The sequence below is a fragment of the Gossypium raimondii genome, chromosome 13 (assembly GCF_025698545.1).
Source record: "Gossypium raimondii isolate GPD5lz chromosome 13, ASM2569854v1, whole genome shotgun sequence".
NCBI classification, from domain to species: Eukaryota; Viridiplantae; Streptophyta; class Magnoliopsida; order Malvales; family Malvaceae; genus Gossypium; species Gossypium raimondii.
This window is the reverse complement of record NC_068577.1, coordinates 2,257,771-2,271,223: the sequence shown is the minus strand read 5'-3', so window position 1 is coordinate 2,271,223 and position 13,453 is coordinate 2,257,771. Positions and strand designations below refer to the sequence as shown.

Sequence of the window (13,453 nt, the reverse complement as noted above, 5' to 3'; positions counted from 1 at the left end):
TCATTATACAATGTACGATGTCAAAGCTTTCTCACCCTAATATAATACCCAGTCTTTATCCACATTCTCTTAAATAACCCAGACAAGCTTTTCCTTCGTATGAGGGAAAGTGAGATGAGCAACAATATTGGAATAGTTGAGAAGGCTCTTAGCAGCCTTGGAAGAGGATTCGATTTAACAATGGATTTTCGACTCAAGTACTGCAAAGGCAAGGAGAGGCTCATTTTACTCGACGAAACCGATAAGAGAGAGATTGCCGTACCCGGTTTCGGTTCCATCAAAGATGTTCCCATCGATATTAAATGCGATAAGGGCGATCGAACTCGTTACCAGTCTGATATTCTAGATTTCAATCAGGTAATGAATACCAATTTCTTCCTCTCTTTTTTTTTTTTTTTTTTGTTGTTGATGTACCTCTCAATCTCTAAACCCATAATCTTAGTGTATCTGTGTGTGTATGATTGGTGGGTGGGTGGGTGGGTGTGTACGTAGATGGCGGAGTTTTTCAACAAAAAATGCAGCATACCAGGGAAAATACCATCGGGGAGATTCAATACAATGTTTGGGTTTCAAAGCGGGTCATGGGGGAAAGATGCAGCCAATACCAAATGCTTGGGAATCGATGGATATTACATTATTTTGTTTAATCTTCATATTCATCGCTATCCTCTCCTTCTCTCTCCTCATGTTCTTAATGATCTTCCTTCTACCTGGGATCCTTATGCCTTAGCAAGGTACCTCAACTTCTTTTATTAATATATACATATATATATATATATTTAAATTTAACTGTTTAATTATTTAGGACGGCCATTGATCTAATTTATTTTGTTATATGTTTTTTTTGATAAATGATCAAAATAGTCAATTTTGTTTGTTGTAGAATATATTTAGTCACTTATGTTTGAAATGTTATGTTTTAATCACTTATGTTATCGTTTTATTATAAAATGATCACTCTACCGTTACCATCTATTACGAAATGTTTTCATTTTTGGTTTTAATCTAAGACAATTTTTTATTAAAAAATATTTATAAAAATTTTCTTTTTCTTTTTTTTTCTCTCATCTGGGGCTTTCCTTTTTTTTGACTTCTTCTTGTAGTACACATTTTTTTTATTCCAACAAAAACTTTGAATATAACACTAAAAAATAGCTAATTTGCAAATTAACCCCTTTTTTTCAAGACTAAAATTGAAATCCTTGACCAAGCAAAAATTGAAATCTCGTTCCTTCAGTTTCACCACAGTACCACGTACATGTATTATCAAAAGATTGCTTGATGAAATGATAATTAATTCCAATATTCAATGGTCAAATTAGAATTTGTGTCAAAAGATGGCCATTTTTTTTCCTTGTCTGACAAGAAAATAAATTGTCTGTTTAGCTAAAGTCAGCAAAATCAGCTATTAGAAAAATCCCATCACTCAACTCCCATCAATTTGAAGAGTTCATCCTGCTGGATAAAATACCATGTTTTCTCACTCAAAAATGTCAAAAACATCTGCCTTTTCAACATTTTTTAATTAATTTCTATAAAACTAAACATTTCATGTTTCTCTTGTTTACACCTTCCTTTCATAGTAAGTCAAACTAATAATGTATCAGTGAAATTATACATCGGCTAGCATTTAGTTGACAATTGTAAGTAGGTTATTGATGCATGGAATTATAAATAAATTTGTTAGTCTTCTTGGTTGTTGATGGAAGACTGTGACCAACTTATTTGATTAATATTCATGCATGTGAAACCAAAACTGGGGGGAAATTATTTGGCAGATTCATTGAGAAATACGGGACTCACGTCATTGTGGGGCTAAGCATTGGTGGCCATGACGTGGTTTTGGTGAGGCAAGACAAGTCTTCCAATTTGGAGCCTTCACTGCTCAAAAAACATCTCTACGATCTTGGTGATCAACTGTTTACAGGCACCTGCAGATTTGCCCCTAAAACCAAAGATCAAAAGCAAAAGGTTTTTCAAAGCAATACCATCCTTTTCCCTACTTAGGGTGAGTTTGGATGGCGGTGCGTTTACCTGCTGTTAGTGTAAAATCAGCAATGGCGGTGAGATTAGATGCTATAGCGTGAGACAAAAAGTAAACTAAACGCAACGCACCGCACCGCACCCAATCACCTATCCAAACCCACTCTTAGTTTTAGAGAAATGATATAACACTTAATAATGTGAATGGTTTGTATACAGATACCAGAGGCTTTCAATATCTTTGATCAACAATCTATTGCCTTGGATGGCTACCCTTTCATCAATACCAAAGATGTAAGTCTCACTACAGTTTTGGAAATCCTTTTGTGGGTTTATGTCTCACATGAATATCAAACACAAACATTTAAAAAAAAAAAAAAAGAGTCGAATAGCATAGCATAAAGTTTAAGTTAACATTAGTGTGCTTAAATACTAATATTAGGTATAATAGACCATTATTGGTAAAGGTTAAGTTTTTGGGATTTTAAACTTATGGATTCGAGTTTATCACATGTAAATTACGTATAAAATAATTAGTTGGAATTGAGTTTAATTAGTTTAATTTTAGTGAATGAGGGGTTTTGGGTTATGCAGGGAATCACTGTTATAGGTTCAAAGAGAGGAGGTGACCCAGAAGCTCGCAGCCATTGTGAGTGGCTTCCAACAGTCGCAGGAATGCCAGATGCCATTCATTTTAATTTCATCCCAATCACTTCTCTACTTAAAAATGCCCCTGGCAAAGGTTTCTTATCACATGCCATCAATTTATACCTTCGATGTAAGTTTTAACTTTCTTCATAACTAAGCCTATAATAACCTCATCAACATATTCATGATGTGTTGTAATTTTAAATGTAATGGCAGACAAGCCTCCGCTAGGTGAACTGCGATACTTTCTTGACTTCCAAGCACAAAAGATTTGGGCTCCCATTCACAATGACCTCCCTTTAGGTCCTTCAACAAATAGGGCTTCTTCATCACCAGCTCTTCACTTCAACTTAATGGGTCCTAAGCTTTATGTAAATACCTCTCAGGTACATCATACCCACGATATCCCTTTCTTTTCTATATCATCATGTTGGTTAATGGTTGTGCTGATGATGTAATGTCAAATATGCCAATGTCCTAACAAATGTCAATCTAAATTTTCATGTTTCAGACCCTACAAAATACTAATAACAAGTGTTAGCAGGTCACTGTAGGGATGAGGCCAGTCACTGGGATGCGCTTATATCTTGAGGGCATGAAATGCAATAGGTATATCTATTTATGACACTCGACCATAATATAGGGACTTATGGTAGAATTTGACCTTTTCTTTCCAAGTAAAATTCTGGGTTTTTAAAAAGCTTTCAATTTAATCCCCAGGCTTGCTATTCACCTTCAACATCTATCGACACTACCACAAACATTCGAAAACAAAATGGACGACACACAATACTGGCAAGCATCAGGCGATAAAGCTGATATTCGATTCTTCGAAGCCATTCACCGCAAAAATTTCTCCCACATATGCACGGCCCCCATCAAATATAACCCAGAATGGAGGACCGGCGGCAAAGATGCTGCCTTCATCGTCACCGGTGCTCAACTTCATGTCAAAAAACATGGTTCCAAGAGTGTTCTTCATCTCAGACTATTGTTTTCTAAGGTCTCGAATTGTTTCTTAGTGCGGTCAAGTTGGGCACAAGCCGCCTCTGGGTATTCCCAAAGGTCCTCTGGTTTACTTTCAGCCATTAGCCAATCTTTAACAGGCAACCCCGTTAAAGAAAAGGAGATGGCGGCTGTTGTGGTGGACTCCTCCGTGTACCCTACCGGACCGCCGGTGCCGGTTCAAACACCAAAGCTATTGAAGTTTGTGGAAACCTCGCAATTGTGCAAAGGACCTGAAAATAGTCCAGGGTATTGGCTGGTTACGGGTGCCAGGCTACAATTAGAGAAAGGTAAGATAAGTCTGCATGTAAAGTTTTCTTTGGCAAATGTAAATTAATCTTCTTTTTTTAATTAAAAATATAAAGTAATCTAAGAATTATCAATTGGGGTTAAATTTGATTTTCAGTTTTTCTAGTTTTTATGTATAATTTTTCATCTAGGGGAAAGCCTCACTTTTTTCTTCTTCTATGGCGCATGAAATTAGAGGAATTCTTTTTTGATGTGTAAATTCTTGTAAAATGTAACATATAAAGATGAAGAAATGTTTTTATATTAATTAAAGTAATATTTCACTTTGTATTAATTTATAGCAACATAAATGTAATTTGATATTTTAGGGGATGGTGGCAAAGTTCTTATGCACCCAAGTGTTGCCCCTTAAACTACGTTAAGAGTCATCTAATAATATATTGAATATTTAAGTTAATTAGCTATTAAGTGGCTAAGGGGTATAAGTATCCTGAAGGTTCTTATGTTAAGAATCAAATTATATTTTGTCTCTTCTACTTAAAAAAAATTAGTTATTATACGTTAGATCAAAGAGCAAAACGGTTATTTTGTTAAAATTTCCATTCATTTTTACTGTCAGAAAATGTCCTTATACATTAGCATATGATACACGTGGCACGCCACGTGTCACTATATGTCAAGCACGCCAATACAATCTGACTCCTATTGTAGGGGCCTCCATGATCCTTTTACCATAGCTATTGTTGAGCTGACATGGCAACCGTTCTGTTGGTTTTCTCTACCACCTATAATTCATTTTTTAAATTCAAAATTTTTCCATTTTATTTCTATATTTTTGTAGAAGAAGTCTCTATTTCTCTCCAACAAAGTAAAACAACTATAATTGACACTACCAGAATTACCATCGTTTGATCTTCATTTAAGTCGATTTCTACACCAAACACTCATCACCCTTTTCAAAATTCGTTCTTAGGGTTATTTTTCTTCTAAAAGTTTCCCTAAATTTCACAAAATAAAGGTTCTATTTATGAAATGCCCTTGCTCAATCTTGAAATTTGATTGCTACATTGGACCACAACCTTGACTGAGGCCTATCCATGTTTCTAGACATCATTTAACAATTTGAATTTGTGAAAATCTACATCAAACCCTTTAATCGATTGAAACAAAAAAAAAAAAAAAACCACGATTTCTATTTTTGATTGGTTTGCCTTTTTTTGGTTTCTTGCTGTCAATATATTTTCTATTGTTGTGGGTTTTTTTTTTCTTTTCCGGGTGAAATCGAGAAAGGAAAGGGACAAATGAGTTGAATCATGAGTAGAGGTGGTGGCTGAGAATTGAGTGAATGGCGGTAATGGATTTAGGCTTTGATGTTGGAGTTTGTTGATGGTGAGTTATTGTTGAAGATGATGGTTGTTATAGTGTTCGAGGTGAGAAGTTGTGAGAGAGAAGGTCTTGGGTTAAGATGAATGAGTAGAAGGAGAAAACTTTGAGCAACTAAAATTCAACATGTGTGTAACACCTCATACACGGTCCGGTCGTTGGACCGAACTACAAGATGATATGAATAAATACAGAACAATCATTTGCAATTGAAAACATGGAATGATTCTATTTACACACGTCAACTATTAAAAATAAAAACAAAACTATGTCGAGCTTTAAACCACTTTTAAATTAGACTCGAGCATGAATATGAACCAAGTTATATAATTTTAAAACTTTAGGTAAAGTATCAATACTAAATAAAGAAGTATCGATATTTTCAAATAAGTATCAATACGAAAATATTATCAAGTACCATTTTGGCATTACGCCAAATTAAGGTATCAATATCATTTTCAAGATATCGATGAAAATTATAAAATATCGATACTAAGTAAAAATTATCAATACCAAATTTGTAATCTGCCAATTTTGAAACTATTCATTTGGTAAAAATATCGATATTTTTGGTCCTAGATATCGATACTTTTTCCTAGATGGTGAAAAATCACAAGTTTGAAAGTTCAATTCATACTAAAATCTAAAATGTAAACTCATACTACAAATAAGCCAATATCATGCATGAAACTCATTCAAGTCAATTCAAACACATCAAAAGCATACCAAAACACAACTCAAAGCGCTATCCTATGTACCTAACCAATATGTCATAAAGCACCATCACAAACAACATTTAATACCAAAGTGTTTCCTACTTCAAACAAGTTTAAGCATAGTGAATCAATTACCCTATGAATCATCAAAGATACCATAACTTCTATCACCAACTAACAACCACCTAACAAGGCATATTCATCAATTCATTTTCTATCAAAAGTACTATTATACATAACACCTAAATAACATCCAAAGCAAAAGGTTAAACCAATATGCTATATGTTCCAACCAAGCTATCACTTAACCAACCTTTCTATAAAAAATTACAACCTATCAACATTTCAAATCATTCCATTATATACCACACATAATCCACATTCAAGATTGCCATAATAAGCCATTAACAACCTTACCATTTAACTTTCAAGCATACATCATTTGTACAAACACAAAACATATATATTTCCTTGACACATAAGTACATATCTACTAAATACTCCTATTACATGCCACAAAACTGAGATATAACGATTTCAAAGTTTGCCAAAAAAGAGACTAGATAGTGTGATCTTCTAGTTGATCTGATCATCTAATTCCGCAAAATAATATCTACAGGAAAATAGGAAAACGACACAAAGTAAGCTACAATTGAGCTTAGTAAGTTCATAGGTTAAATACAATATAACATACCTTGTAATCATAGTTTAAATAGAAAAATAATTAACTAACATCAACCCTGTCATCACAACCATTCAATAGGTGAGTTCATTATACACGAGTCATATAACCTTTCAAGCTATACAAGATCATTCAATATCAAATCACGATATAATATCAGTAACATGAGCACATTTAGAAATCATTTACCAAGGAAAATAATTATTACCAAGCATCAACACAAGTCATTACATCGTTTAACAATCACGATTCAGCCTGATGATCAACTATATGAACATATATGGATATGCCGTTATTCACCCAAAACACGCTAGAATGCTCAACCGAACTAATCCAACCAAGAACACGCCTAAGTATTGAGTGTCTAGCCCGAAGGCTAACATCCTTTCAAAAACACACCTAGACACCAAGTGCTAAGCCTGTAGGCTCACATCATCCCTTAGAAACACGCCAGGGTTATTATAAATTTAACTCGATAATCCGCAACAAATGTTGGATTCTGATATATTCAACATATAATATTGTTGAGTGTTTTTCCGTTGTGTCCATTGAAGGGGACAATTGAATATTTATACACATGGTCACTGTTCATGGAATTGACGTTCTCAGTAGGCTCCATGCATGCTGGACACGTATACTGTTCTGGTCTACTTGTTATACTTCGTAGCCCTCACATGCGGACTCCTTGGCATATGCGAGCTGGGACCGCAAACTTCCCTTGCGAGCCCTTCTGGTGAACCCCCACTTCAAGGCCTGCACGCGTCCAACTGACAGGGCCTAATCGGATTGCCGGTAGGTGATTCGGGCCATACCTAGGTTCCAGGTTGGTGATCATGAGTACGTAACAATCTAGTCCCCTCTATTGGGTCTAAAAAGGGTTATAGAGTGGCGCTTCTTAGAACCATCACTTTGCATTTATACAACTTGTTGAATATTTTCAACTATTTGTTGAAGCACAGAGAAGAAATGACAATTCAAGCCACAATTTTTATGCTATAGATCAACTTAAATAAGGCCTATACCAAATACATTCAGGGTTTTCTTACATCTCCAGCTTCACTACAGCGATGTAACCATCCTTATTTCATATTCTAAAATACAATATCCAAGAAATTATTACATATTACAAACCTTAATTTGTTTCGAAAGAAACAAGCCTTCAGAACCTGTTATCTCAAAGGCAAAAGAAAAGCTACCGATTTCCGGTGATTGGGCTATCGCGACCTTTTTGGATATCATCCCACCCTTTCACCCATGGCTGGCCAGGGGTTGCTCAGGTCTCGGGAGAGGAATGGTTGTTGAGGTTTTTCAAGACTTTCTGTTGCACTGCAGAGAAGACTTAAACAACCAAAAGATCTTATAAGAATACTGGGAAATAAAAGAAATACAAGTGCAAAACTTTTATATTTTAGATAATCTCTTACAGGATTAACGGTCACTGCTTCGGGTGGTTGTTCTTGACTAGTTAGCCATTTCCAAATGTTGGGGTTTTCCTGCAAAAGAGAAAGATTTAAGCCAATATGGCAAACATTTGGATGGTAATGAGATGCATGATTTGTTAGATTTCTTCCCTCAAAGTTACAGTGTTGAGAAAGCTCATTTTTATGGTTTCATATCACTTTATGGATAGAAATACACAGTTCACTAGTATGCTTAATACGACCAGCAATATCATGCGTTGAAAAACACATTGTCGCGGTGCCTCTACTATCTGTTGTGAATCTCTAGGGCCAACATCATTGATTCATTAAAATCAATCGACATACTCAAAGGTACCATACTGGACTTGAATTAATAAAAGTAACATAGAGGCTATTGTACTAGGAGTTAAATTGTACTTTATTCTCTTTACTAAAAAAAAATGAGCAATTTAATCCCTATATGTTAAATCAAAAAGTTAATTGGTCCTTTCTGTTAAAGTTTTCATCTATTTTTACTGTTAAAAACCTAACCCTTATACATTAGCATGAGGTACACATGGTATGTCACGTGATGATAGAAGAAGAACTGGTTTGTTATTTGATTAACGTATAATGACTAATTTATCCATTTTTTGAGTAAAGAGGGCAAAATGAAATTTGATTCCTAATACAGTGGCATTCATGATACTTTTACCACTTGAATCAAATTTTGGATCAATATGTGTTGATCGACAACCTTCACCATATTGTTGCTAGCAAATACTGCTATTTTTGGTTTTGAATCTTCTAAATCATTTTTACAGGAGATGCAGACCCTTTTGTTCTGATCTCTAGATTAAAAATTCATTTTCTTCATAAAACGTATCTCAGAGATGAGAGAAGGAAGATTAGAAGCCAGCTAAGGATTATGTTTATGAGTGAAGATCAATAGTTGGCAGTTCAAGCCTTAATGCTCAGGCATGCTTCAAAACTGACAATATTCAGATATAGTTCTGGGAAAAGATTGTTACTTTATTTTTGGGGATTCATTGGTGGATAATGGGAATAATAATCAACTGTGGTTAGAGCTAATTACTTGTCTTACGGGATTGACTTCCCTAATGGACCGATTGGAAGGCTTTCTAACAGTAAACTACCGTCGATGTCATAGGTGAGCTTCTAATTTCATTTCCCGTTTTTTCTTCATTTGTTTGACTAATTATTAAACTTTGGGTTTCTTTCACTTGAAAACAACAACAGATTTTGGATTAGATTATTTTAGAATTCAAGGTATATCATAGCAATCGCCAATGTCACTAAGTGCAGAAGAAATAATTAATTTCTAGATTGAATCAACTGGTGGATAAAAGAAGTATCTATACTGATGGATGGGTAATCCGTCAGTATATGTCGCATATATACCAACAGATAAGAAAACCCGTAAGAAATGCAGATTTTTACTGACGGACTCTCCCTGTTAGTTTAAGTTGTCGTCTATGGAATTATTTTTGTAGTGGATATTTTTGTACATCATTCCTAATATCAGGATGACAACCCCAAATTGAATCTTGCATGATGAGGTTCATTGCTATGATAAGGGTAACAACACAAGTTAGGGATCCATTTTATAATTTCTTAATTTTTTATCAAAATGTTCATCATTTCTCATTTCTCTTGATTTCTAAATCGTTTTGGAGTACGAATTAACCTAACCATTTATTCTGTACGAAATATATACCGAATTACTATAAACATTTATTTGTCATTCTAATTGATATATACGATTAATTATTATAAACAATGTCCTCTTACTTTTTATCAAACATGGCTAAAAATGCAATATCATGCTAATATGATCACAAACTTATATAACACACACTAAACCTTTTTAAAAAAACTCTATCCATCATATTTAAACCATCTATGTGATAGTTTGACTTACTTCTTTTAGAGTTTTCTTCTTTGATATTTGAACTTAAAAAATAATGGTATTGAACAATTATAATCATAAAATTCATAATAACTCCAAATAGTTAAAAAATTTCCTTAAGTAGTTTAGGGTTAGAGTGATGCTTATTTGGAATTTTCTAGTTTAGAATTTTCTTTTAGGGTTTTTTGGAAATGGATTTTGAGAGGTATATTTTCAAAGAGTAGGTGATTTTTTTTCTGGGTTCTTTTTTTTTAACATTTGCCCCCTGGACATATGGGGTTTTTTTATAATAAAATTTGGTGTTTGGTCCGAAATTTCTAAATTTTGTGTTATCGATGCTAAGGAAGCAGAGAATCTCTGTTGCTTTGATCCTCCAAATCATCATCTCATATGTTGATTTAGAGCCTTGAGGCAATAGAAATTCTTTGCTCCCCTGGCACTAACAAGACATGTCCTAAATCGTCATGTCATTTCCCGATTTCGCTTAACCTTTTCCGATCTCACTTGACCGTTCTCAAAATGCCATATCAGACTTCCCAATCCCCTCGCAAGCTGACACCAATGGGAAGATAATCTGCCCTTAACAAATCCTCACACACCCCTTGATTTCACATGAAACCACCAACTGATGTGGCAATTTGCATATCAATTGACCTAATCCCTTTTGATATATTATTTTAATAAATAATATTTTATCTAAAAAAAAGGCAGAATTGTAAGACATCACAATCGTGATTGATGGAGCAATCACAATTCACGTTGTGCATGTTCTCCAAGTGAGCCCTAGTAATTTATTAAAAGACTGAGCTACATATATAAAGCCTGATTTAAATGCAGAAATAAAATAATACAAACTGTAGTGATCTTGTCGCCTGTCTCCTTTAAGAAATCAAGCGGGACTTTTCGAAGACAAAAGCAAGCATTTTTCCCCAATTCCAATATTAATGGTTTCCCACAAAGGGTTTCAGTTTCCAGCTCAGTTGAGTTGCCTCGTTTATCGCCATTTTTCACTTTTCAAAATATTAATATTTTAGCTTGTACGTCGGCAATTCTTTTCTTTTCATTATCCTCAGCTATATATATGTAGCTGATCCGCTACACCTACTATATATTAATTCTACTATATAATATATATGTATCATAAATATAGACTTATGTGACCCGAATCTCGGTTTAAAAAATTTGGTGTATAATTCATTTATTAAAAAAATAAAGTAGAGGGATAAAATTAGAAATTTATGAGAACAAAAGACTGAGGGTTGAACCACTAAACTTGATCGGGGCAATACAGACCTTACCGCACAAGTTGAATCTATATAGGACTATACTTCTTTTATTAGACGTTGATTATACCAGGGTTGTTTAACCCTTAAAATGTATGTAGCAAAAAACTTCCTGTATTATTATTTTTCACATTAGTGAATTTCTCCTCATCTGCCAATAATTTTTCTTAATAAGAGCTGTTCACGTAAAATCTACGTGTTCTTATTTTCTTGTTCTTATTGCTTTGTGATCATTCCTATTGTAATTATGGACGCATAGTATAACATAACCTATTTTTACTTTTAGTTCTACCAACTATATACTTCATTTATATATTCTAAATTTTGCACTATAGATTTCCCAATCATATATTATTTGATATTTATAAAAATATATAAAAATAAACGAAATTTTAGTTGAAATGATAAAATTCAAACTGTCTCTCGGTTTAAAACTTGTACGGTATATATTTAGTTAAGTGGACTAAAACTATCATGTGTTTGATAATATTAAAATTTTAAAAAAATAAAACACCCACATTACTCATTTAACTCTTCTCGTCAAATTTAGTGAGTACTTAAACTATCAATTTTACTTTAGTTTACCCAAAAATATTGATTAATAAGAACATGACACATGTCAAATTTTTATTGGATGTTGTACATTTTTGAATAAAATGAGACAAAATTGATAATTTAAGTACCACTTCGAAAAAAAATTTAAAATCAAAATGAGATTCGAATACATAATTAAATCTTATTTATTACATTCAACCTTAGTGTTATTTACAATTTTACATATTCGCTTTAGAGTAAATATACAACATTAATTAAATTATCTTGACTTGAATTAAGCGGTGATTAAACATTTTATCATACACCTATTTGGTGTGGGCTCGAACTTTTCAACCTATAAAATATAGGGACTTATAAAGTAATTTAACCTAATGATGTTTAGCAACGGCAAGAGCCATAGTTGGTAGCAAAAAATTATCATCTCTAAAGGAGGACTTTTCATTGTTTACATAGAGATGAATCTTTTAATACATCAATATTAGTGAAAGTTGTAACCCTAGAATATAAATAGCTATATACATATTTTTATATGCCTAGCTTATAGCTAGCTAGGGTCGATATATAGGGTTTAGGGTTATTAAAATGTTAATGAACAGTTGGCCATATTCCTGAAGAACATGGCAATGGTTTACCCATTGGTTACCACCAGATAAATTAAAGTTGAAAAAAAAAAAAAGAAGAGAGAATTTTTTGACTTTACTTAAGCATGCATCATGTAAAGATTGAACCCGATTATGCACCACTAGAATTCTATATATTTTTTTATGAAGTAGATGCTTTTATTTAGAATCTTTTGTACTATTATTACTTTTTTTTCTAGCTATAGGTCCTTCGTCTTTGGTTTTTAGGGTATAAATTCTTCTTTAATTACCCTTCTTCTTTTTTTCATTTTTTCTATAAAGGTTGCTTTTCATCTTACATGAAAAAGAAAGGAATCAAAAAGCAATAAGAAAATATTTATTATTTTTGAACCCTCGTGTGCTGGCATAATAGTTAAGGTGTTCACCATCTCAGGTGTGGTTTCAGTTCGAGTCGCGCTAGTCACGTTGCCGTTAGGGTTTGCCCTCCTCTTGTAATTCACCAAATATATATATTTATATTTTAATAATATCTTGACCTAGTTCGGTCTATAAACACCACTACATTTTTTTTGAATGACCTTATTATAGATTTTGATCATATCTGATCTTTTTTTTATACAATACCTAGATCTACCCAAAATCGCTTCCAAACCCATAAATAGTAAAAGTATATAAACTTAGTGCTTTCATGTTCATCTATTCCACAAAAAATAGATGTTTTTTTGGGTTAATATATATTATGAATCCTGAATTTTTCCATATGTATTTAGTTGGTTTTATTTTTTTGAACTTAGATGGTACTTGAATTTGTATTCTAACATTGTTAGTTTGTGCTGACATGACATGACAAACCAGTCCAATGGTGCCACCTGGCAAACATAAATTAAAATTTTAATTAAAAAAGGTAGACTTTTTTTTGTTCAGGTTCCTTCCAAATGCGTTTTTAGTAATTTTATATATAAAATAATTTTAAGTTATTATTTATTTTGAAAATATATAAAATTATAAATTATAAATTTATTAAAATATCTAAATATA

At 33.1% G+C, this 13,453-nt stretch overlaps 1 protein-coding gene and 1 pseudogene across 1 annotated transcript; one reads left to right on the top strand and one right to left on the bottom strand.

Annotated features, from left to right (window-relative positions):
* LOC105784433 (MACPF domain-containing protein At1g14780) lies at positions 1 to 4,055 on the top strand. Its single transcript, XM_012610316.2, has 8 exons — positions 1 to 357; positions 493 to 734; positions 1,779 to 1,971; positions 2,203 to 2,277; positions 2,578 to 2,761; positions 2,848 to 3,017; positions 3,176 to 3,240; positions 3,352 to 4,055. The coding sequence occupies exons 1-8, from the start codon at positions 100 to 102 to the stop codon at positions 3,971 to 3,973; spliced, it is 1,809 nt and encodes a 602-aa protein (XP_012465770.1). The 5' UTR covers positions 1 to 99; the 3' UTR covers positions 3,974 to 4,055.
* A 3,770-nt stretch (positions 4,056 to 7,825) lies between these two features.
* On the bottom strand, positions 7,826 to 8,357 carry LOC128036022 (succinate dehydrogenase assembly factor 2, mitochondrial-like; annotated as a pseudogene).
* Positions 8,358 to 13,453: the final 5,096 nt, after the last annotated feature.